The following is a 25,221-nucleotide window of genomic DNA, read 5'->3' as shown; positions in this document are numbered from 1 at the left end:
CCAAACAATGCGCTTCTTAAAAGTGTGGCATCTTGCAAAATGTGACCTCATTGAGTATACCTGGAACTCGACCTTGTAAGCCACTTTAATTTAAATGAATAAGAAACCTGTTTTAAAAGGCCATGTTGCCAATATGTTTGTTTTAAATTGGTTTTTGCTTCAACTGCAACCCTAGTTGTAGGTATGGTACGACGCAACTATTACATTTAAAATTGCGATATAATTAAGATTATGGTTGGAAGTTGGATCATTTCTTTCCGGTGGCATCGCGGCCCTGTTCAGATGCTTTCAGTGTTGGGATCAAGTCACTACCTTCGAGTCACGAGTCATTGCACATTTTGACTCGAGTCAAGTCAAGTCAATCGATTTTCGAAGGTGACTCGAGTCAAGTCAAGTCACTCGATTTCTGGAGGTGACTCGAGTCAAGTCGAGTCAAGTCACAATTCAAGTCAAGTTGCCTTTTCAATGTATGAGGCATGATTAGGCCTACGTCATTGTCTATTGCTAGCTGTCTGAAATACTGATTGAGTGGTCATTGTTTCTGAACCGATGAACGAATATAGAGTTGAATATACACGCAAGAAGGCATCGATCACATATACGTAGAACTGCTTAACTACGTAAGTAATTGCATAGCTTCAGTTTATAGATACCAGCCAGAATAGAGAAACGAATTGATTAGATGCAATACACCACCCTTTCACGAATTGATATGATACAATTCGAGCCTTCGCCAATGGTTGAGGAATATATAAACTATATTCGAATTCAATTTCATTAAAACAAAGAGGTTAGGTTATGGTAAGAACAGAGAACAGAAATAGACATTTTGCTGTTACATTACTTTACTACTTTACTACTAATTTAGGACAACGTAAGCTGTAAGCTTCGATCACATCGTTTGCCGTCAATTTATTTGTGAGAGAACAATGGAGGCTCGGTAAAACGCACGATTATTGAATGATTGGTAGCTCTCGTGGGCTCCACCAGCGTTTCGCCAACAATCCGACCATATGCAAGACACAGTGATTTTTATCGACACCGATTACTTGATGACTTGAAAATGACTCGTGAATTTTGCTCCGAGTCACGAGTCAATCCACCTTTCTGATGCGCCGAGTCAAGTCAAGTCATTTTAGCAAAGTGACTCGAGTCAAGTCAAGTCACACGAAAAAGGTGACTCGAGTCTGACTCGAGTCAAGTCATGACTCGAGTCATCCCAACACTGGATGCTTTCACCACTGCTCTATTACGACATAATGCAGAAAATACTTCGTAACTCATGCATCAATTTATAATTTATCTAGTTAATGGATAAGCGTCCTTCTCATTGCATTTTAGAATTGAGATGTAAAATTCTAATATACTTCGCGGACAGGCGGCTGAGAACCACTGGTTTAGGCGATAGATGTATCCAAGTCGCATGGTGCTACTCTATTGAAGTGTTCCTCTTCTGTCTAGCACTGAATAACTTGACAACACTGTTGTAAAACCCCACTTATACCGACATCCAGGTCTTGCCCGAAGCAGTTAAATTGATACCTTCTGTTTCTGCGTGAGCAACGAAATCATATATGCACGGTTCTAAAAATATTTTAATAAGCAACTTCCAGGTTCTAGTTCCACCGAACATCATGCAAGGCATGACAACACGTGGAAAAACAGTCCACTGCTGTTTTAACAGTTAAGATAGTGTCTTGGGTTCCGTAATTGGGACCATAATTGGATTCTCAGGCAGGCGAAGGTTGCCACCGTGTACGGCCGGATGGGCGAGTCCATCTTACAATCCGCAATAGTGTATTAGTCTGATATCAACCGGAGCACCCTCTGCATCCACAATGTACACATTCGACTACTTTTCCCTGTAAAGGATACAGTTTTTAGTATCACCGATAGGCCACAAAATACTACAGCCTTTGAAATGTAAAACTTACCGCTTCCAGTTTGGATTTTGGCACCCTGCATATGCAATTTGTGCCAAAGTTTGTATCACGTGCTTGAATGCATCGTAAGCAACATAAATTTTCGTATCCTTGCTTCTTCCACTTGGCAATCAAATTTTTGTCCGCGATTGATTCCTTGAGGCAGAATTCATACAGTTCTAAATGCAAAATATCAGTCTCATAGGGCCTATTCGTGGAAACCTTAAAAGCGAGACAGAACACAGACGAATATGACCTTCTAGTTTCAAAGAGCTACATCTCTAAAACACGCAAGTTTTGACTGATGAGTATCCCATCATAACAAGTCCACAATCAATGCATAGAAGAGTAATGCATCTTTTGTTACAATACACAGAAACGAAGACAATTGAAATGAGTTCTATTTGTTACCGGTCATTCAATTTCACAATCATTCTTGCGAAAAGTTATCGTACTAGATTGTGCAGAGTTATCTTATTCAATAATCAGAAACAAATTTTACCACACCCATGCTTCACTGCATACAGGTTGTGGCAGTTACAATATTGTGCGATACCAAGGGGTTTACTATATTGTCGAGTTTGATAAAATGATTATAAGCAGTGCTGGGCCCCAATTAGAATTAAAAAGTATAACACAGGAGTAAATAACATGACACAGTATCTGCTAATCTTGTAGCGTTTCAAATTTATTAATGACGAAATCAACTCCGTCAAGATTGCTAGTACATGGCAGGGTAAAAGAATATACATTATTAAAGACGTAGTTATCCCTTTATTTTACCAGACCATGACCTGACATATCGATCTCGCCTTCCGACATGCCACCTTTTTTATCACCTGTCCTTTTATATTATTTTCATTTACTTTCTATTCAGTGTGCATGACGCCTTTTTTATATTGCCTAGGCCAGGTGGGTGTCGGATATCGAAGACCACTCCAAGTCGTTTCGACACCTTCCTATCTTTCATTGTATCGCAGTCTTGTGGTGTATTGAAATGAAATTGAGACGAAATTATTAGCAATGAATTGAATTGAATAGTTTAGAGAACAAGCAGTGTTATTTTAATAGCACTAAACAGCTCTTCAGTAACAGTTGTAACCAATTATCCTTGATCAGTGGATCATCCCAGAATTATCATCGAAAAACTTGAATAACTCCGCTTCTACAGCTTGGAATTGAGTCAAATTTGTTTTGCATCGTTTTTGAAGACAGCGCAACAATTTAATGGGGTTGGAAAGAAAATTTGAAAAAAACTCGTTTTGCATTTTTGGGCAAATTCAAAATTTTTAAACTGTACAAAACCCGCGAATATTGGTTGGAATGAATTCAAATTTGGCATGCGTCGTTTTTCAAGGCAACCTAACGATTTAATCACGTAGCCAGCAAGATTCAGGAAAAAAGGTTATTTTTGAACAGCCCTAGCGCACACTCACTAACTCACTGCACAGACCCTTGGAAAACAGTGCGCAACAACTAAAGAAAGGGCATCACTTTGGATTTTTTGTGCACAAGTTACATTTTCTGTGCGCAGAGACCGTGTCAGTGCTGCGCATTTGCGCAGAGCTGAGAGGGAACATTGGTTGTAACGCTAGTGGTACACATACCACGGGTTGAAAACAACCCCACTAAATCAATTCAGAAGTCATCAAATCTGAAGAGTGGGTATCTTTGAAACAGCATACTGATACATTGGAACTTTGTCCAATTGTCCATGCCAATAGGGTTACAGTGCGCATACTCAAGAAAGTGTGGTTCACACATAAGTGCAGTCACCCAGGACTAGCCAACTGTTTTGAGTTTCAATGAAGTGGTCTGGCTTCAAGTAAATGTTGGATTGTCAACTTGTGACCATTATTCTGTTCCATTATTTGAAGCCAAAAATTATGCACCGACTAATAAACCTAAAAAACAACAAAACCAGAAAGCGAGCATGCCGAGCAATCAAATGACAATCGGGTTATCCCACTTCCATGAAATATATGATAGCATTCTACCTTGTCTCAAGATTGCTCTTATTGAACCCAACAAACAGCTGCTTTTATATTAACTGTAATCTGTCGTGGACCGAATAAAAAAATCATAGGGTTACATAGTACATTACCTCAGCTGTACGTACCTCTGCTTATAGCTTTTCGGCGGTAGAATAGATCGTAGATATATCTTGATTTTTGGTGATGCAGCTTGAAAATTGGCCATAATGCTTCGACTTTTCTCTTGCCTTCATGAGGTTCTGCCTCTGCCTCGCGCATCTTTGCATCGAGTTCATCCAATGTCGGTTCTATTAATTCCCATCCATCTGGCGGAGGCTTTCGACTTCTTCTAACTTTCGGCATTGTTCCAAATTAAGGATGGGACAGCTCCAGGAGATATTAATAATAAAGCACAGCTATCTGGTTATAAGTTAATCTCTTGAAGAGTAGAAAGGTCATCAGTGCGAGCGCAAGCAGGATTTGTGATTCACATCCAAAATGAAACACACAGCATGAATTGTGTTCACACTAATAACTCATCAAATGCTAGCATTATTCAATTTATGGTAATAGGTTTAAAATTCAGAAAAGGAATTATTGGTTACTATCAAGGATCAACAAACACTACTAATACTTATTGCACATGGCAAATTATTCTCTTACACTTACACCTGCGGTATATGACAAAGAACCTTGTATAACTTTGTAAGTATATACCGTTCCACGCAGGTATATACCACTATATTCCACTATGACGCGTTATGATATTGGAAGCGTTTCCTCGAAGCTGATAAAAGTTTCTTTCCGCATTAACAATTATAACGGTAAATAAAGTTTCGGTATGCTAAACATCAACTCTGTTTCTCTGGGGCTGGGCTAGGTATCTTACTTCCACATCGAAAAATATAAATTAAGCCGCTGGGGGAAAAACAAGAAGTCGGTCTCGTCGCGTCTCCAGTCTCCACTCTCCACCTCCAGCTCGAATCGACTCACTCGAGTTTTCTCCTTATATCCGGAGATGAGCGGATTTGGCGATTAGAGAGCCCGTGAAAGTCCGGTTGTTTCAAAAATCCTGCAAGTCTGGCTAATCTTACATATATTGAAAATATTGCTAAAATCCTACAAGCTGACGGTAAAAAGTTGATTTACCAGCGGTTTTTGCTTGATAATGATGAAGGAAATAGTATCTTGGACATTAGAAAATAGGAGATAATAAGTCAACGGTAAAGAATAACTGATTTTTGAATGCATAAATGAATCAGTGAATAGATTCAATAATATATAGAGCAGATCATGGAAAATTGGGAGTCGTATATAATATAGCTGCATAGTGCATACCCATTATTTACGAATATCCCTTTGTTTACAACCTGTATGGCCAAAGGTCTCAAAGTTTCAAGAAAATGTGCTTCACTACCATCGTAATAGTGCTTTCCATACACACTAGAATTCAGTCAAAACAACGGCTCCTTATTTTCGGCGCGAGTGCCTGTCTTGTAAAAATGGAATACTATCCATTATTATTTACATGATATCTTAGCCTGATGCATCTTTTGAGACGGACGAAAATGGCTGATTCTGGCACAGGGGAACTATATTCCCCAACGGTAAGAACTTATATGCTCTTTGGGTCTGGTTTACTTGGTTGTTATTATTCATTGAATTTCTACTTATTTTCCATCATGTTGTGTTTTTTTTTCTCTGCATTTGTAATTTTGTCACTGAATTCAAAGTTTTAAGTGTGGCTTAGGCTTGAGCCTTGGTTCGTCTCAGAGATCAGTGGTTCCCAACCTTTTTCTTTCCGTGTGTCACCTCAACTCAAGGTTCTGTGATTTTGCTGCGTATCGTCAAATTACTCAACTTTGAACTCCAAATGTAGGCCTATATAGGATTGTTAACATGGTAGGATCAGCAAATAAGTAGACCCGGAAATTTCGAAACAAATGTTACTAATCCATCCTGGATTATTATTAATAAGTAGGCCTACCGGTAACACACACTGAAAACACATACCGTAACACTATAGGCTTACATCACCGAACTAATATACTTTACTGCTCTCGAATATTCTGTATGAGTGAGTATTTATGCCCCACTGTTGTCAACTCCAAAACCTGATCGTGACTCACCTTATTGATGATTATACCAATGCAGTCAGAGATTTCCATTTCCTGAATTCGTTCCTCAAATGAAACTTGATTAATCTCGATACTCGCTAACATATTTGTGCATCATTCAGATGGGATTCATCTACATTTTCAATCTGATTGTCGGTACTGGCGCACTTACTATGCCCAAGGCCTTTGCTGCAGCAGGATGGGCTGCAGGAGTTGCCCTTATTTTTATACTTGCATTCATGAGGTAAGTATATCTTACTAATATACGTTAGTGATACAATACGTTATATAGCTAACACACTGAATTTTGAGTGATCTGAATTTTATTGAGATTAAGTAAACGGTGGTGTACTGAATGAGTTGTACATTTGAGTTGTACACTGCATCACTTCAATATCAACGACCACATCACCATTTTACTAGATACCAAAAGTGAAGTGATACCTTTTTCGATAACTTACATCCGTTGAAGCTTTTTGGTTGACTCTCGCCAGGAAATATTGTCACTGAAAAGAGATTTAAGAGAGTCAGAAAGGAGTTGGATAGACCTAGAAGGTATAAGAGTTGACTCTTTGTGACTATAGGAAAGTAAAATGCATAGGTGGTTAGTAAAAAATTACATCTACTTGCACTACTTACTCCAGTCAGTCCAGTTGTTATGTTTTCAGACTGTAGAAAGTAGTTTTGTCATAAGTGGGTACAGTTTACATCTTGTAATTTCAAATTTAGCCACCTCCGATAGCTCGCTACAAGTATGCGAACCCGTCACCTAATCTACCTTTTGAAACTACTCACGCTAATTGCAATCACAATGGTACCAAAGTCATCATGGGGACATAGTTGGGCTATGAGATTTTAAGTAAAATTGATTTCACAGACTTTGTCACGATAAACCTAGAACAGCTATCGGTTTTCTGAGATTTGTGAAATACTCTTGATAACTACTCTTGAAGCTGTTCCACTTCCACAAAGACATTTGTGCAGTAATAGTGCCGTTTTGCAGTTAATGAAGAAAAAAACGATCAGTACTTTTGAAGCAGTTCTACTTTCACAAAGATATTTGTGTGGCAATAATGCCGTTTTGCAGTGAATGAAGAAAAAAAGGTGTCAATTCTGTTACTTTGTCCAACTACCCTAATGATGTGATTAGTGCACCATTGACTGTAATCTCAACAAACGATATGTTTCTTTACTTTCAGTTACCTTTCCACGACTTTCGTGGTAGAAGTCATGGCCATCGCAAACGCAATACTGCGGCACCGGAAAAAGGTGTGAGCTTTATCATGTTATAACGGCGACAGTCTAGATTTATAAACCCTTTTGATTCCTCCAGGAGTCAAACAGTCAGAACTCTGATTCGGAGAATGAGGACTACGCACGCCCTGTTCAGAGGCCGAAGTCAAATACTGACGTAAAATATCGTTCCGTCAACAGCACTCCAGACGAGGAAAATCGTCCTTTACTTGGTACCCGGAATCTAGGAAGTATGGCATGCCTAATCACATCAAATGATTGAATGAATCACAGATTACCCTTCAAATTTCTAAGTCGGAATGTTCCGACAGAAGTATCAAGTCACGTCAAACTGTGTCAATGCACCTAACGGGTGATACACCGCTCTTACAAGGTGAAGCTCAAGTCACTGCGGGGCTGAATCGGCTATAGGCTGATTTATATTTCGCAGATTTTTCTGGTGCTGATCTTGTCAATTTCAAGTCACATATAGCTGCACACATGTACCGTCTATGCTGGGGAGTGGTAAATGCCACTTCCATCTTCGTGGATGATAACTAGTTCAAATTGATAACGGGAATGTTTTTGATAAGCGGGCACGATAAACCTGGCTACACATAAGATTTTTGGTAGTCGCAAGGCCCATCATCTCTTGAATTGGTAACGGTAATGCCGAGAGTTATCAATGAAATTCAAAATCCAGCTACACACACTAAGTAACAATACCTGGATTTGAATTGCGAAAATAATTTTCAGGCTATTAAATAAAATCTGTCAAAAATAGTCATGCTTAAAGTTGGCATTGTATGTTGTAGCGATTTAAGTTAAATTAAAAAATTATCGCTTCTTTTTAAGCTGCACAGTTTTTCCCCCCGGCCGCTGGCTCCATACTGCTGACCAGACAGAAGCAAGACTGTCTCAAACACGATTTTTTTTTCAATTATAGCCTACTGGCGAGTATATAAATATACGATCGCTCCATTAGGAGCCAACCACCTGATAGGTATTGATCCTTGATTGGTTCGTATAGCCTAATAGTTGTTCATTGAAGAAATTGAATCTGTAACTTGAAATAGCATGTGATGGAAACGAAATTGTTACCTATATGTTGCAAAGCATGCAAAATGAGGTTTGACTTTAATCACAATATACTGAGCAGGTATCATTCCAAGATGAATCCATGACATAATGTCAATAGCACCAACATGTCGGTGATTTTAAATTTTTTTTAAATTCAATCATATCAGCAACTACATGGTGATTATCAAGCTCATGTACTGGTGATTTGACATGATTCAGAAGCATGGTGTGTAGCTTAGTCGATCAGCGCAATTTCTCCCATTCCTGTTCACATTAGCGGAATTCGAAAATGTTCCTTCTGCGGTCTTGTCACATTTTTTGTGTCAGACTAAAGACCCGATTAGTAGCACTGGTATCCATGACTTCCCCGCTTGGCGCTCTGCATTACCGGAATAGCATGTTGGGGTGGTGCAATCCTTACAAGGCTATATCTGCACCTTCCTTGTCCAGTGTCATATGCACATCATGCACTCGTGGTATGCGGGTATGCATATGCACAGATCGTGTGTAGGTATATCATAAGTCGATGTAGGCTATATATGGTGGACAAAAATAATCAACATCCTATTCCTTTCTCTCCCTTTCTGTCTTTCGTATTCTGATTTGCTGATTTCCCAATATTACTAATTAATTACCTCTGCGTTGTCAGGTACGGCTTCAGCAGAAAGCCAAATATCCGTCATTACTTTGAGTTAACTGCCTTTTTTCTGTACCTAGTTGTTCTAGCAAGTTTAAGTTGTGATAGAAGAAATTCTCGAGATGGAGGGTAGGATTATCACCAAAATTAGTGATTGCACTAAAGGCTCCTGGTCGCTGGGCCCAAAGTGGTCTATCTCAGATCCGTCTTCAAAAACTAATTCACAACGTTTTAAGTCGACAGTTGGTGGTAAAAGTTCTGCATTCATCCTTCACTAGAAACACATAGTAGAGGTGGAGGAGTTGCATGATCTAAGTCTGCTCTATTCGCTATGTTCTATATTGGCCAGATGTTTCACGGTGACCTTTTCAATTTCTCATACTAACGATTTTCTGTAGGAAAATACAATAGAAGAAACCAGGACATAGCGGAGAACGATAATATCTTCAACATCACCGAGAGAGTGGAGATGGGACAAATGGCCGACATGTTCTTCAACAACGGTGTGCTTCGTTTGATCCAACTCGTAAACCTCTGTTTGAGACTGGTATTTTGCAGTGGGCCGAACCTTGTTTTACTTCTGTATCGCAATTTACTTGTACGGCGATCTCGCAATTTACGCCGCTGCCGTACCGAAAACGTTGAGAGATATTGCATGGTGAGATCCATGGAGTTTGAATGTCTATTACGGTAGTCTGCATTTGTTTATGCGCGGCACAGCAAGTAATTTGAAGACTTGGCCACTAATGTTCCATGGCAAACGTATTCAGAAAGTTTGCAGGGGGATTTTTGTGGATATTTATTTCAGCAATAACAAATTGACAATGGACTAAACTTAACGTCACCTGAGAAAAAGGATGTTTTCTATCCGGGCATTTGTGCGTCCTCTCTTGCCGACAACCGTAGAGGTGTTCATTAATTTTTAGAATTCTTACATAGGGTTTATTTTGGAAGGCTTGATGTGATGTTGCTACTGTCACAAAACTTACAATTTACGAATTTCAACTTGACCTTATTTTCCCCTACACGGGTCCTTCATGAAAGGGTAATTTACTGGTGTAGTTGAATTATTACCAGCAGTACAGTATGTACACTTTCCGTTAAATTGATAGGAATTAATACGAAATGTCGTTGGAACTCTGCATTTTTCTGTATATAATCCGCGTTAACGTCTTCCTACATTTTTTCGGGATTCGAATGTCAGGTTTAATATCGATCTACTCAAGTGGTTATCAGTCAAACTCTTTTCTCCACCTCTGAACTGTTTCAAAGAAGCAGTCCGTTAATGAAACAACGACTGCTAGAAAAGACCTTACCATTTCATTTTGGAATTTTAGTTCATTTTGATTTTTCTACCTGTGCCTCCTTCAGTAACATTTGCTGATGTTTTGCCGTAGCGGGAATCTGTCTTGCGCCGCCATAAATTCGAGCGCATCGCCGAAAGACAGCGATATATGTTGGGGTGATTCCGTCTCTAGAAAAGATGCGTATAGGATCTTTTTGGTGAGTCTCTTCTCGTGGTACAAATGTCACGTTCGTTCTGACGTCGCGTTTACGTTCAGGGCGCTTTCGTGCTCGTTTTAGGACCGTTCACGTTCTTCAATGTTCAGAAAACCAAATATCTGCAAGTCGGAACGTCGCTGATACGTTGGGTTTGTAAGTAATTCGGGGCCTAGCATTATGTCTTGTCACTTTTTATATGTTAATGTCTGGCGATGTCTCAAAAGATTTCAAAAGAATTTTCATGTCCATGGCAAGATCATAGCCTGATTCGCAAATATTGTAAATTAAAATTCGATCCGAATTTGGCCAAAATCAGCGCAGTTGTTCATCTCAGAGAAGCTGACTTACTATTGTGAGATTTTTTCAAAGAGTTACGATTACATGATCAAAAGTGGATTGAACACACAATCTGAAACGCCATACCTTACTACATCTTACCAATAACCGGGAATCTACTGTGACAATGTGATAATGACGATGTTTCTAACTGACTATGACCAGCTCTTCCTAAAGTTCTGTATTTATGTGTTCAATCACATGTTCTTTTTTCAGCATTTCTCATCATGATCGTCCTAACAATCATAAAGATTTCAAGTTCTGACAGCCATCCGCGTCCGAAAGCGTTCGACGTCACCGGGGTGCCGACCCTGTTCGGGGTCTGCGTCTATTCGTTCATGTGTCAACACTCGCTGCCCTCTCTCGTCACCCCGATCAAGACAAAGGGCGGACTGTCGAAGTTGATGGCCGCCGATTACGTCGTTATTTTGGTGTTTTACCTTCTTCTATGCGTGACTGCCATTTTTGCCTTTGACAACGCGCACTTGATGGATATGTATACGTTGAACTTTCAGGTATGGATTGTAACTATAAGCGTGGTGACTAGTGATATTTGGATTTGAGAGCAAGCAATGTTATCGATTATTTTCAGTTGCGGTTGTAACTAAGGCTAGACAAAATAAAGTTCATTCAACTTAGATTTGAGTATTGCGCTTAGACTACCAGTTTTTCAACTCTATTACAGTAATATGTATCTTTTTTATAGCCTGAAGAAAAATGTTGTCAGTTACACGCCATCCAAAATAATTCGCTATCTTTGGACCATGGCTATTCCGTAGTGCTTTGTGATCATTGTGTGGTTCCATGAATATTCATAGCACTGGACAACAGATGTGTCGATGCTGAGATAGGGCGGCTAGCCAGCACTCTTGCGATGGAAACGTACTATTGAAACTATATTTGTTCATAATGTATTACTCTTGATGTGTAGGTGTGTAAATTAAATTTTCTTTGCTCGAACAAATCCAGTATGACTATGACTACACATCTGAAACGAATTTGATACAAGTTCGGCTCGAAATGTGTTACTAATGCTTCTTCACGACTCGGCATCCATCCATGCTTCTACTGACAGGATTCTTGCGAAGTTACCGATGTGACGTGGCTCCGATACTTTCTCGGATTGTTCCCGGTATTCACACTCGGCACGAGTTTTCCTATCATCGCTGTGACGTTACGGAATAACTTGAAGGTAAAGAGTGGAATAGGCAAAACTGCTTATCAAGTAGTGTTGACATGTCATGGAAATAGCTACTTCTACTTGAAATTGAGAAGAAATTGACAGCGTTATGTCTCCTACTTGTGTAGCAATACTGACTTTTGCCCACACCTACCTGCTGCTAAGCTCCTCTATGGTACTCTGTGTTATTGTACCATCATTTGTGGCTCATTTTTTTCGACTTTTGCATGCACTACACACTGGGCACTTGAAGCTACTGCAAGTAGTCTTGGCATATCTTGAAAATCCATACTTTGCAATTGGGCAAGAATGTGTGGTATTACTCCTACTTGAGAAATAATACTGACTACTTTGACCACACTAGTTTGGTACTAAGCGCCTCTGCTGCGCTCAGTGTTAGTGTATCACAGGGTTGTAATTACTCTAGTCACGACTCGACTCAAGTCACGATTTTTGTACAACTCGACTTAACTAGAGTCAAATTTTCTAATTTGTAAAATGACTCAAGGTATTGACTCGACTTGGACTCTAGTCATTGTGCATGACTCGAACCAAGTCGCATGACTCGAGACTAGGACGGCCAAGACAGACATTTCATTGTAACTTCAAAGAATGGCGAAGTTACCACATTATTGGTATTTTGTCTAGGCCTATCAGTCCTGATCCTTGGGAAATAGGGTAAGAAACTGTTTGGACTGAGGAAAATTACAATATTAGGAAGGTGAACCATTCTATTTCATTGGAGCAGAGTTCAAAAATATGCATTGAACTCAAAACTGAACAGTGGACACAATGACTTGGACTCGGACTCGAGTCACAACACTGACTCGAACTCAACCCTCTACTCACTGACTTGGACTTGACTTGGTGGTGCATTGAAAATGACTCGACTTGACTCGAGTCAAAACTATAAAAGTGAGATAGACTTGTGATTCGGAACCTTGTGACTTGGTTACAAACCTGGTGCATCATGCTCCGAGGCGTGTTTTATTAGACTTTTGTATGCTCTTCACTCTTGATGCTGTCACTATCATTTACCGTTCGGTATTCTTCTGCTGTTTTTCAGGCGATGCTGAGTTGCAATCGCGTGCGGCCGTATCCTTTTCTCGTAGACAGGATCCTTTTTCCGTTGTTGGCCATTGTGCCGCCCGTGGCTGTTGCGTTCGTAACGAACGACCTCACCGCTCTTGTGGGTTATACGGGATCGTACGCGGGCAGCGGCGTGCAATATATCATACCAGCGTGTTTGGTTTTAATGGCGAGAAGAGAGGCCTGCACGGTCTTGGGTATTTCGACGGCTACCAAGAACGGGCATAGGTACAGTCCGCGTGTTTATCTTATCTAGAAATGTATTTTGTCTTCTGTAAAACGTTTTATAGGGTCACTGTATCATATTGAGGGCGGATATCATAAAGTTGGCTTATTATCCGGGAGAATGTTGATCATCAGATTAAAACTGTTAATCGTGGTACATCAAGTAGAATGAGATTTCACGCTAGGATTATCCGAAGTCAAGTCGCCATTGACATCATTTAATCAGACGATCAGCATTCTCCCGGATAAGCTGACTTTGTGATCTTCGCCCTCAATATGATGTGATCTCGAATTAAAGATGAAGTTGTGAAAAACATTTTGACAGCAGCCATTTTCTCAGAAAGCCGCCGTGCTCGTACTACCGCTGAAAGACATTCACGAAAGGTACCATTCCTGTAATCGATCTCGGTTATATCGAATCGACGTGTTGTCGCTTCTTAAGCTATTTCAAGATTTCTGAAACGCATTTCTACACTGTTGCGGTTGAGGCAGAAGACGAATTTTAGATAATAGTCAGCCTATGTTGAATGAACGGCGGTTTTGTTACATTGAGTAGGCGCACGGTACTGGCCCTCAATGGACAACGTAACAATAACGACTATAAAAGGTTGGATCCAGTAGAGGTTGAACATTGTCCGTTGAAAGACTATCGTATGGCATAACGAAACCGCGGTGGTACACTAGACCAAGTCCCTTCACAGTATCGGCTGAAAAGTATGCGGCGGATTTCTGTGGAAGATACTGCTGTGAGAATGTTTTCACACGCTCAACTGCAAGTTGAGACCTCAACGCAGTGCTCCTCAGTTCATGTTCAAGACCTGCACTGCTGCCGCGAAATGTTAAGATCAGGATGTCGGCAATGTCATCGTGACTCAATTTTTATCTTCTCGCGTACGACTGAATTGAATTCCTTTGACAAGTTTGTCGTTTGCTATTTCCAGGTCTCTCTTCAGGCGGCGACTATGGATTATGATATTGCTTCTATGGGCGTTGGTGTGCTTGGTGCTGGTGACTGTAAATCACGTGGTTGTCGAAAGTGGCGATGGTGGTCGGGGCAACGGGACACTGCTACATGGTGATTGGTCTTGGATGGAATTAAAAAACTATTTTTCGCGAGAGTCTCACGTGGTATGAAGCTAGGTGTCTGCGACACTGGAGAACAGCTTTCGGGCAGCCATTGTTCAAGCTAGTGCGCGATGCACTATGTTTGTGTGTGACATCTATTTTTGTTATTACAAGAATTCGATTTCTCTCTTACTGACAAAGTGCTTTCTCTGATATACATTTTCAGCGTTCGTCATCGAATTCACCGGCAGATTTTTGTCAGCAATTTCGGACATTTTTGCATGGTTTCGTTGCAAGGCAATGTCGGATTAAGCAGCATGCTGCTGCTGCACCCAAATCACTGCTTATCGTGGCTCGACCGTAGGCACTGCCCTATTTTAAATTTTTGTGCCTGATATAAAGAGTCCAGACTTTTTATCAGTTGGATTTTGCCCAAAGCTTTACCTTAACCAAAACTATCAGTACTTATAAATGGCTGGTTCATGGGTTGAGACAAAGTTTATATTGAGTTGGTGTGATGACATTATGCGGATGTCTAGCTACTCATTATTATTATTCTTATCGTCGTCTCTTGAGGCTCCACATTTTCGTGGATCGATGGTGGATTTTTATGCATGTTATTTCGGGATCGTGCAATATTTGTCAACACAGCATTGCATTACTGTGAGCATAAGAGTTTTCGTTGCCGTCTTACGCTGCTGGTGCTTTGCAACTCCAGGGTTAGTGCGCATTGAGTTCACGTTGAATTAAGATGCAACAAAAATTTACTTTCATCATCCCAAGCTGCCGTAGCTCGGTTGTTACAGCTCTGGTCTTGCAATCTGCGGGTATCGGACGAAAGCTTCCACGATAAATCTCAGCCACCGCCAGCAAAGCATCGGGCAAGAACGGAATCTCCCATAAAACCTTGGCAGCCAAATTATATTGTGGATCAGCGATCCGATGCGGCAGCCCCTGTGCGGAAAAGTACAGATAAAAGTTCCAATGTTCCAAAATATTGCGTAAACGATCTCAACACGTGACGCAATCTTCCCGTGCCTACTCGCCATTTGAAATGTGAAAAACAGATATTGATTGATTGACAAGAAGTAGGTCAAGGTGAGCACTGCCACGAAGGCATTGTTTTCATTGCATTTCGTAACATACCGCAAGTCTGCAATTATAGAGGATGTACATTAGGGCTGTTCAAAAATAACTTTTTTTTTCCGATTCAAGCCGGTCACCTCTTAAATCGTCAGGTTGCAGTAGAAAACCTTGCTCACCAAATTTCACTCGATTCCAACCAGTAAAGGCCTCCGCAGATCCAATTAAAATTTTTAATTTATTATGGAAAATAAAAAATAAAAATTTCCAAATTTTTCTGCCAACCCCATGAAATTGTTAAGCTGTCTTCAAAGACGTTGCAAAACAAATTTGAGTCAATTCCGACCAGTAGAAGCGGAGTTATGTGAGTTTTTCGATGATATTTCTCGGATTATCCTTGATCGGTGGATAATCCGCGATTTATCAACGAAAAACTCACATAACTCCGCTTCTACTGGTCGGAATTGACTCAAATTTGTTTTGCAACGTCTTTGAAGACAGCTCAACAGTTTCATGGGGTTGGCAGAAAAATTTGGAATTTTTTTTTATAATTTTCCATAATAATTTAAAAATTTTAATTGGATCTGCGGAGGCCTTTACTGGTTGGAATCGAGTGAAATTTGGTGAGCAAGGTTTTCTACTGCAACCTGACGATTTAAGAGGTGACCGGCTTGAATCGGGGAAAAAAAGTTATTTTTGAACAGCCCTAATGTACATCCTCGATACTGCAATAATGCGATATTTTGTTAATTGAGAGACTACAACTGGTAGTTTCGACTCATTCCTATCTTTTCAAGCCATCGGATTCGTTTCACGTTTAGAAATGATGAAAATCAAGCTAAATGATTCGGAATGAGGTTTAACTGAAAGCCGCGCGAGTTTCTCAATTGGCTGCTGAGTTCTGATAGGAGACTTTCAATGAAACCTCCACATTGAACATTGTACGTACATCCTACGTACGCGCTCACCAGTTTCGTCTTGTGTTTCATCGAGAATCTAGTAGGCTATCTCTTTTCTCGATGGCACACTGCGAGAAATTGCGTAAAGAAACTTCATGATTTGGACGAGAACTCTCGGGCCAAACAAAAGTATGAAAATGTATCAAAATCGATCCTTCTGTCAGCAAAATAATCTATTCAATTCCAGAGGTGTTTTTGATACTGCCAGCCCTACTTCATTTTTCTACTTGCACTACTTAGGCAAGAGATATGTTTTTAGACGACCTCCATTTCTACCTAAACGTATTTAGTCTTTTAGGGCAAACTAAGCCCAGAAAAGGCCAGAACACTTACTTTTTCATTCAGCCTACTTATTGGCATTCACAACTTGTTGGCCAACTTTAGTATAAATTTATTATGCTACTTCTACAAATAAAGACTGCTCTGTTAAATTCCTAACACAGGAATATTTCAATCTCCGGAGAATTACCAGCCCTAGGGTTGCATTTAAAACAAAAATCAATTTAAAACAAACATCATGTTTAAAACAAGGCCTTTATTTGGAACATGTTTTATTAAGCCATGACGTCACGAATTTTCAAGTGTGACGTCATAGTCCATTGACAATTGAAAATATAGGGTAAATAGCTCCTTTGACGAAATATCTGTACTAATAATGTTGAACAGACTATTTTAAGAGTTCCAACCATCCCATATGGTTGTACGTCGGCAATATCGAGTGGTAATTGTCCGTTTGGCTCATACAACAGATTTTATGGAAAGTATTTACACAATTATGGGATCCTTTTACTACATAAAAACACATTTAAATAAAAAGCCGTTTTTTAAAACACTGTTTAAAGCATGTTTTAAACAAACTGTTTTAAAACACCGCAGTGAGCGGTGCGCGCATCTACGAGCTAATAGCCAAATGAAAATGCTGCTGAGGACCACGTTCATCCGATACTTAAAGCTCCTTTCATTTTGCCCTGAAAGTGGACATCGTGATCCTCGATTAGCCGCTGCGGGGTGCTGAACAGTTTGGCAGTTAAGTTGATTTTATTGAGTTTTATATACCAGAAAGCATGGAAAACTATTGCTTTTATTGTCGGGCGTTTTGGAAATTGTTGCCACGGTAATAGCAGCGCTGTTGTGGATTGCAAGTGATTTCAAGGTTCGGAACCCAACAACGCTATTGAAGGTTTGAAAAGAAATATCAATTCTTCAATCAAATCCTATCATAAGATTGTCATTTGATTATAGCAGGTATATATTCCGTTATCACCTTTGGCAATGAAAAACGACTTGCATATGGCTAAAGCAATAGCGAATGGTGGTATATAGGTTATGCTGTAGGTTGATGTTATGATATTTCATTTAAAGTAGAGAGGAATATAGTTTTAGAGACAACTAAATTAATCAATATAGCAATTTATGCGTAAATCTAAATCGACATTTTATATATTTTGCGGATGCGGAACATGCCTAAATATCACTTTGGTTCCCAACCACTAGTATATGGACCGGTGCCGGTCCATGTGGCAAATTTTCCTGCCGGTCCACCAAATATATTATAATTTTATATATAAAGTCCAAAATGCAAGACATGGACGCTTGGTCATTAATTAAAAATAAATATCAAATTTTAAATTGATGTTTGATTTTCGAACGTATTTCTCCGCATTTTTCTGCAATTTTCTGGATCAACGGGACCGTAAATAATTGAAATTATCCATGATAATTCCATGATTACACTCCGTGAATTAGTCTACAATTACACATGCTGGCAGAATACTTCCTCGCCTGCAAAAAAAATTCGACCTGCGAGAGTTATGGGTTCTGTGACGAATGATTTACGTTTTAGGGGGTGTAAAGTAAATTTGGATCGACATTTGCATTTTTCTATATCATCTTTCAGACTAACGGACCCGCCCAATTTTTGATGTGGAGTTTAGTGCTTGTATCAGGGTATATAATGGCACATATTTTTTTGAATCAATACCATCCTCGAGTGGACTATTTTCAATTCAATTACAATATTTATGGGGTAGGGAACCTATGGTAGGCTACCATAGCCAAATCAAGCAAAATAGATGGACCAACTAATCACCTAAAAACAGAAACTCGCCTACATATATAGAGGCTGTAAATTATAGTTACCTGTGGTGTTTTATCGCTACGAGGTATTTGAAAGTCAAAATGTCGTTTTGCGGGTAATATGTCGGTGGCATTAACTTTGTAAGTTTGGGCGTAAATCAAAACCTGATTTTATGCCAACATTTGAGTTGATATAATTTATTGTATTCTTGAAGGTCGCGACGAAACATTCTTCATTGGCTTGCTGTAGCTTAGATTATAGTACACAACAAAACAAGTTAACAAATTTGAGTTTTTGAGCGTATGTCTCATAGGTCCCATGGTCGTGTGCCTTTGGACCCACCGGGTGGGGACCGATGACACGTTCGAGCAACAAATGTTAAACGTTTATAAATATTTTTTGAAAAGGCGGATATTCATGTAAATGTCCGCGATAGGTAGAGCTTGTATCGAAATGTTGACACAGCAAAGGATCTGCTGAAGATTTGAGGGCCAGAGATCATTTTGCAATTTTTGCTCCATCGGTACCTCATCTCCCCTACGTTACAAATGTGCAAACGTTGTACGAAATTAAGCGTAGATTACAACTAGTCTCGGACAAGTTATATGTTGAAGCTACGGAGACTTTGCAGCAAATTCCAAAAGTTCCAAAAATACAATGAACGGCACTTGGTAGTTTAAGATATATGGTATAGCAAACAGCAAACTTTGGGCCGTTGAGCTGAGTTAAACCATCCATTCCTCGTCCCTGCCCAAATAAAGTGGGCTTATGAATACTCAATAACTTGTACCTTGCCATTTGGACAGACGTAAGCATTGCCCCAAGATGGTTAGATTATACTTTATTAACATTTGAAACACAAAGAAATATAAATTCAAATTCCAAGTTCTTGCCATGATACATATTCCGACATCCTCACGTTCTAATGAACCTGGCATATACCATGCAATATGCATAGATTATGACCATCACAATTATGTTTCGAAATTGCAAGTGATCCGAATGGATCGAGGGGCAGCAGGAGATACGATTACTCAGATCCCGTACATTGCTCCGTAAATATCGGCGATGCCGCTCCGAAAAGTTCAACGTTACGTAACGACACAGCAAACAGGTAACCAGGAGGACAAAAGCACGGATCTTGGTACGAAAGCTCAATTTCCTTCATATCGAGGATCCTTCTCCATAACCTGACGTTAGACATTGTTCCGTGGTAAATCCATTCAGTGTTAAACTGTCTACCGACAGTATGCTGATCGCTTCCAACAAAGAACATACCATTTCCAGCAATTGGTCCCGTATGGTCATGTTGGTACACTATGTGTTTTAGGATGGAATCAACGAATACATACGATTTCACAGTGGATGCGGCAAACGTAGCAATGCAGATATGATACTTTTTATTGGCATGGAATGTTGATGCAATGCAACTATAACCGTTATTGATCTGTATGCACATTTTATCGAAACGAAAATCGATCAAGTAGTCATTGGTGTATGTAGCATGTATGTCCGATGCGTAATTGATCACCGCATCAATTGGTCGTTTACTTTTCGTGAATTCAAAACATACAGTAAACTCCGACAGCTGTGGAATAGGCTCCATTACGCGAACAAAATCACCGAGTCGGTTTTCGTACGGAAATCGGAACGATGCTTGCGGACATCCTGAATATAAAAGGCAGGCATTGTCACTCGAACATTTACGAAAAAAAGAAGAGAATTGTTACGACAGAAAAATTTGTGTATGATCTTTGCAATCAAATCTCTTTCAGTGAAATGTATGGTTCAAAATCCAACCTAGATTCAAGGAACCAATACTGGTAACCCATACACAGCCTATCTCCATAAATGTATGAACATGTTAGACATCATATTACAATGATTTACACACCGTCCGATTTATCTTTCGGGATCGTCACTGTCCTTGGCTGATTTTTAAAGTCGATCTCATTCTGCAAAACGACGATGAAATTTAATAGTACGTTTCCCTGCCGTTCGACTTATGTGAGGCACCTGTAGTATTTCATCGGTCTTATCAGCTTCACATTCTTGAACTATTGCAATTACAACCATGCAAAACAACGCTATGAGACTACTGAATGTCGACCACGAATTCATATTCATTTTTTCTAGCAAATATCGCACTTCTAAGGAAATTGCGGATTGGGACTAGAATGCCAATCTCGACAATGGTTGAGATTCTCTACAAGCTCACTGAATGTCGGTATTCTTTATATAATATTTGAATGTCAATAAATAGACTTCCGTGTATATTTTTAATCCCTTTTCTGTCTGCTGCCACATAGTAACGTTGAGCAAACACGGCGAATGTGATATATGTATATATTTACTACCTTCATATGAAAATGCGTAATAAATTGGAATAAATAACCTCGATTACGCATAAATTCTGGAAAATGTGATTTGCGTCCGGCATTGCGATTGCTGATCATGACCACATTGAATAATAATGTAAAGACGAACATATGACATCACCACGCAAATCCAAACACAGCTCACTTTTTGCCATCCTGTCTAACAGTCTATGTCCCTGTCGGTAGTTCAGTCGTTATATGATATATGCTCATTAGGGCTCTTCAAAAATGACTTTTTTTCTTAAATCGCACTGACTACTTGATAAAATTGTTAGGTTACCTAATTTACGCCTACACACCAAATTTGGTTCATTTCCAACCATTAGAAGCGGAGTTATTGCCGTCGAAATATTTGGATTTGAATAAAATAGTATTTATGGTGGGCACCTCTATAATAAATAATTAAAGAATTGGTCACCGTAAATACAATTTTATTCATAATCCAATTTTTTCCGGAGTTGAGCCGGAATATTGTCAAGAAGTCAACCAACCACAAATCCGGGATAAATTTACCATTTTTTCCGAATTTTACTCCACAATAGTATATCTGAAAATTTGGAAAAAGTGTCCTCCTTTCCCGATTCCAAAATATGGTAACCCTAACTAATGAGATATTGCAACCACGATTCAATAGAATCAGTAACAATTTCGACGATGCTGGGTTATAATATGGATTTACTTTCCTGCTGCCAGCGTAATGCAGGGATGAGTGATAGAAATTTGCTATCCGAGAGATTATAATCAAACATGTCAAAATTTGTGTAAATTTCTGCTGTCTGACGAAATATTTTCACAGTATAAAATCCTTCAAGGTTCGTGCGAACACTAATCCCTGAAACAGCGAGGGTTAGCATATACCGACAAACAGACTGGAACATAATGTTCGAACCATCACCACTATCTGCCCAGCGATTTGGCTATAATAAATATTTAGATTATAATAAGTTATAATAAGTATAATAAGTCCATGTGCAATGTCCATTGCAAATATACTATATTTGAGATATCAATAATAATTTGTTCATGAATTTGACGGAAGGATTTGATAAAGCTATCCCTCCTAAAGTACCTCATTTGTGTAGCTATGGCGATCACATTCCATGCGATCCGGGAGATAGTATAGTCGACACATTTGATAAGTCAATATTTTAATAAAAGTCAGAGATTAATTCCGTAAAATGTGCTGAATATCACAATCTGCTAAGCAATATTGAAGAATAAATACATTAATGATCTCGGCTGTGATAATGTTAATATTATCTTTCGTGAATCCTTGATAATAGGAACGACTATTCCTTAGTACACAATCGCAACTTACTCAACGTTTAAGTATGTACTACTTTACCTTCGAGTATATGCTAATTTACATCTTATCCTCTTCATCGTGGATGATTGGAAAAACCTACTTCAAAACGCCCCACGGGAACACCATATAGCTCTCTTGAATGTATCCGTTGTTTGATATAATGATATTGTTTTGGGGTCGCCTAGCACCACCTGCATTACCGTAACGTCCTTTCGTGGCCCAGGAATTATGCATCTGTCTTTGTCGGTCTTTAAGGGCCAATATCATAAAGTTAGTTTATCCGAGAGAATGCTAATCCTCTGATTAAAACCGTTAAAATCATGGAGCATAAAGTTTGATTAGCCCGAGTCGTTTGGTGAAACTTTTAAGAGAATTATAGGTTGCCATTGACTAACAATTTTCAATCATACGATTAGCATTCCCCCGAATAGAGTAACTGTGTACAGTACACCAGTGGCTCTCAACCTTTTTGGATGTCGCAGCCGCATTTCAAACTTCAGACTATACGTATGAAACCGCACGAAAACACTCGAGTAGGCTATACTCATAACGAAAATTTGAAGGTAGCTACTAGCTATAGTCTACCTCTGGATCCTACCATACAAATAATTCAAAAGCATGCTAATAGACTTCTATAGATTCTATATTGGCTTTTTAGCATTGGTAGACGTATATTGGCCAGTGCTATACATTGGAATAAAGTTTAACTGCTCATCATTACCACAACATACTATTATGTCGTGATGTGATAGCTCTTCATACATTCCAGCACTTAATGCAAAAGTTTGCGTGGATTATACGCTGATGAGTAATATGGGACTTGTTGCAATTTATACTTGACTATGAGCCGTTATTTTGATGTTAGTAGAATTGTGTCGAAGGCCGGATCCGCGACGGACCCGCGACGCGATTTTGAGTGGCCAGTATAGTGATATTACATGAAGAGAAAAAAGAATGAATAACACTCTTATTTTGTGTTATACGACAGTGGTCGGGAACCTTTTTTTGTCCGAAGAGCCATATTGGCTCTATTTTTTCCATCTCAACTCCCAAAGAGCCATACATGCCAATCAACTGTCACGTCACAATTGGAAATTCATGACGTCATGGTAGCACTAATTCGAACTCACTACATGGGATTCCTCGTGTGCGCCATATTTTCTCTGTAATATCTGGTATATATTGTTCGGAAATAAAGGTCGAAACGAGAGGTATAGAACAGACGGGCCGAGCCTCACCCTTGATAACGCAATTCATAAGTAGCTAAGAATTCATTATAACTGATATTAATCGAATGTGACTGTCACACTGATTACGAAAATATAAATACTTGTCGACTTCTCAAAGTATTCGGCGGTAATATAACGTTGCGCTACACGCCTACATTTATCGCCGGTACTACACAGTACACAGAGCTATACTTGCCGATCAAGAACCTGGATAGTTATGACGTTGGAGTTTGTAATTGTAATATTCACAACAGTTCATTTCGCGACGTAGATCAGGAAAAAAATGCGTATTTGGAAACTGCGTATTGAAATGGGCGGCGCCGTGTCTGCTATGCTCTTTGATTAATCAACGTATCGCACAATTCAAGATTTGGAGTCGGGTATACATAGATTTCGCTAGTAATATTGGCCGCCGGCGTGAAAGTAACTTAAATTTGATGATATTGAAAAGAAGGGGTTCGAGCCCCTAAACCTGAAGACGACATTGTCTTTGCCTCTAAAAGACATGTTTATTGTTTATATTGCCACGTGAATAATTATTTTGGACGTGATGAAAACTTACCAATAATTCTTCGCAATATTGATCTATTCAATACAAAAATAAATATTTGGCAAAGAGCCATATCTTATATCCAAAAGAGCCATAGGTTCCCGACCACTGCTATACGACATGCGGTTATATCGCCGCCATATCGTCATGACCAGGATGGTGTTAGTCGGCACAAAATTATTCAGTAAAGAGGATTCTGTAAAAATTGCAGAACAGCGAAACCTCTGCTAAACGTTAATTAATGTTCTTCTTGGGGGCAAGGTTAATATTAGCTTGCGAGACTGCCGGATAGTATTAGCCATAGCTACACATGTAGACAGTTCCGAATCTTCCGAGTAAACAGTCGCAGTTTGTAGAAATTCGAAGTAGGTCTATAGGCTATACTTTCAGTCTGTCTCTGATTATTATTATTGGAATCGAATACATATTGTTGCCCTACTTCAAAACCTCTCTATGGTTCACAGCATGATCCTCTCCTTTATCCGCGATGTTTGGCATCGAATTGTTTTTGTGTCCGTAGCACCACACGTACGGCCTTGTTCTTTGCTGGCCCGAACTTGATGTTTTAGTATTCATGGTGTTTCGATTACATGGTGACTTTGCTCCAGCCTGATATTCCTAGTTATGATTACTGAATTCCTGAGCTGCCGACTGGTAAGCTAGGCTTTTTCAAGACACCGCGTATGCGGATCAGTTGGCAAGGAGGAACTAGATGAAACTCCAATAATTGGGTATAGGAATTCCGCATTGAACCTCAGTCAGACTCGAACTTCCAACTCGTCAGTCTTGCAGTTTTATTGCAACGCTGGGATGGACTGATATCGATTTATTGGCTCTTTTATCAGTCAGTGTATGGTGGTTATGAGATTCTGATGGACTAAATTCGATCGTGTTAGTGAAGTAGCAGAAACTCTATGATCATCTAGCACTATTATCCGACGTCGTCTGCTCAGTACTCACTCGTCATCAGCATGCCTCTAACTGATTGCATGTGCGAGAACAGGCTTGCTAACTAGGAGTAGCCTAACTATATATGGTGTACGGCTAATTAAGATGTATAGGACCCCAATACATCAACTTTTTCATTTAAAATAAACAATAATGTTATTCGTGTTCAAAATAAGGTCCGTCCTTATGTTCACAATAAGGTCAGTAGCCTTGTTCACAATAAGTTCAGTCTAGACGGTGTCATTAGGGTGATTAGGATTGGGGTGTGGGTCCTTACGGTGGGGTTAGTAAGAGTAAGTTTGGGGCTATGGTTAAGGTCCTTAGCAGGGTT

The 25,221-nt window shown here is 39.5% G+C and overlaps 4 protein-coding genes across 6 annotated transcripts in view; 2 read left to right on the top strand and 2 right to left on the bottom strand.

Moving 5' to 3' along the window:
* Nucleotides 1–24,260, top strand: part of LOC145439704 (eukaryotic translation initiation factor 4E type 2-like) — a 33,540-nt gene extending 9,280 nt beyond the window's left edge. The window contains exon 2 of the transcript XR_013915318.1: nucleotides 24,247–24,260. The gene's annotated coding sequence lies outside the window, so the exon portion shown is untranslated. The remainder of the gene's footprint in view (nucleotides 1–24,246) is intronic.
* LOC145439710 (protein BUD31 homolog) lies at nucleotides 1,576–4,359 on the bottom strand. Of its 2 annotated transcripts, XR_013915319.1 has the most exons (4): nucleotides 4,042–4,359; nucleotides 1,935–2,101; nucleotides 1,652–1,862; nucleotides 1,576–1,616 (listed from the first exon to the last, which is right to left on the bottom strand). XR_013915319.1 is itself a non-coding variant. In XM_080317275.1 (3 exons), the coding sequence occupies exons 1-3, from the start codon at nucleotides 4,256–4,258 to the stop codon at nucleotides 1,812–1,814; spliced, it is 435 nt and encodes a 144-aa protein (XP_080173401.1). In that variant the 5' UTR covers nucleotides 4,259–4,359; the 3' UTR covers nucleotides 1,576–1,811. The 2 variants fall into 2 exon arrangements, 1 of the variants encoding a protein (XP_080173401.1); XM_080317275.1 differs by having other exon boundaries at nucleotides 1,576–1,862.
* On the top strand, nucleotides 4,947–15,027 carry LOC145438946 (putative sodium-coupled neutral amino acid transporter 12). 2 transcript variants are annotated; one of them, XM_080316346.1, is made up of 12 exons: nucleotides 4,947–5,502; nucleotides 6,135–6,256; nucleotides 7,212–7,281; nucleotides 7,346–7,478; nucleotides 9,361–9,465; nucleotides 9,521–9,620; nucleotides 10,360–10,465; nucleotides 10,525–10,618; nucleotides 11,018–11,316; nucleotides 11,877–11,993; nucleotides 13,048–13,298; nucleotides 14,237–15,027. In XM_080316346.1, exons 1-12 carry the CDS (start codon nucleotides 5,440–5,442, stop codon nucleotides 14,427–14,429), a joined length of 1,653 nt encoding a protein of 550 aa, XP_080172472.1. In that variant the 5' UTR covers nucleotides 4,947–5,439; the 3' UTR covers nucleotides 14,430–15,027. The 2 variants fall into 2 exon arrangements, with proteins under 2 accessions (XP_080172472.1, XP_080172471.1); XM_080316345.1 differs by having other exon boundaries at nucleotides 4,950–5,502; nucleotides 7,346–7,496.
* LOC145439289 (neuronal pentraxin-2-like) lies at nucleotides 19,304–20,632 on the bottom strand. The gene is made up of 3 exons (XM_080316788.1): nucleotides 20,496–20,632; nucleotides 20,374–20,434; nucleotides 19,304–20,147 (listed from the first exon to the last, which is right to left on the bottom strand). Exons 1-3 carry the CDS (start codon nucleotides 20,604–20,606, stop codon nucleotides 19,510–19,512), a joined length of 810 nt encoding a protein of 269 aa, XP_080172914.1. The 5' UTR covers nucleotides 20,607–20,632; the 3' UTR covers nucleotides 19,304–19,509.
* Nucleotides 24,261–25,221: the final 961 nt, after the last annotated feature.

Source organism: Botryllus schlosseri, chromosome 5, assembly GCF_051294905.1.
Source record: "Botryllus schlosseri isolate E-star chromosome 5, Bs_hap1, whole genome shotgun sequence".
Taxonomy (NCBI): Eukaryota; Metazoa; Chordata; class Ascidiacea; order Stolidobranchia; family Styelidae; genus Botryllus; species Botryllus schlosseri.
This window is presented reverse-complemented; position numbering and strand designations above follow the sequence as displayed.

What these genes read in the sequence shown, in the direction of transcription:
- LOC145439710 (XM_080317275.1), bottom strand. Translation starts at nt 4,258, where the DNA reads ATGCCGAAAGTTAGAAGAAGTCGAAAGCCTCCGCCAGATGGATGGGAA. An exon ending in CCGAAAAGCTATAAGCAGAG is followed by an intron (nt 2,102 to 4,041) that starts GTACGTACAGCT and finishes TTTTGCATTTAG; the next exon opens with AACTGTATGAATTCTGCCTC. An exon ending in CAAAATCCAAACTGGAAGCG is followed by an intron (nt 1,863 to 1,934) that starts GTAAGTTTTACA and finishes TATCCTTTACAG; the next exon opens with GGAAAAGTAGTCGAATGTGT.
- LOC145438946 (XM_080316345.1), top strand. Translation starts at nt 5,440, where the DNA reads ATGCATCTTTTGAGACGGACGAAAATGGCTGATTCTGGCACAGGGGAA. An exon ending in TGGTACCCGGAATCTAGGAA is followed by an intron (nt 7,497 to 9,360) that starts GTATGGCATGCC and finishes GATTTTCTGTAG; the next exon opens with GAAAATACAATAGAAGAAAC. An exon ending in TGTATACGTTGAACTTTCAG is followed by an intron (nt 11,317 to 11,876) that starts GTATGGATTGTA and finishes TTCTACTGACAG; the next exon opens with GATTCTTGCGAAGTTACCGA.
- LOC145439289 (XM_080316788.1), bottom strand. Translation starts at nt 20,606, where the DNA reads ATGAATATGAATTCGTGGTCGACATTCAGTAGTCTCATAGCGTTGTTT. An exon ending in AGACCGATGAAATACTACAG is followed by an intron (nt 20,435 to 20,495) that starts GTGCCTCACATA and finishes GTCGTTTTGCAG; the next exon opens with AATGAGATCGACTTTAAAAA. An exon ending in CCCGAAAGATAAATCGGACG is followed by an intron (nt 20,148 to 20,373) that starts GTGTGTAAATCA and finishes TTTTATATTCAG; the next exon opens with GATGTCCGCAAGCATCGTTC.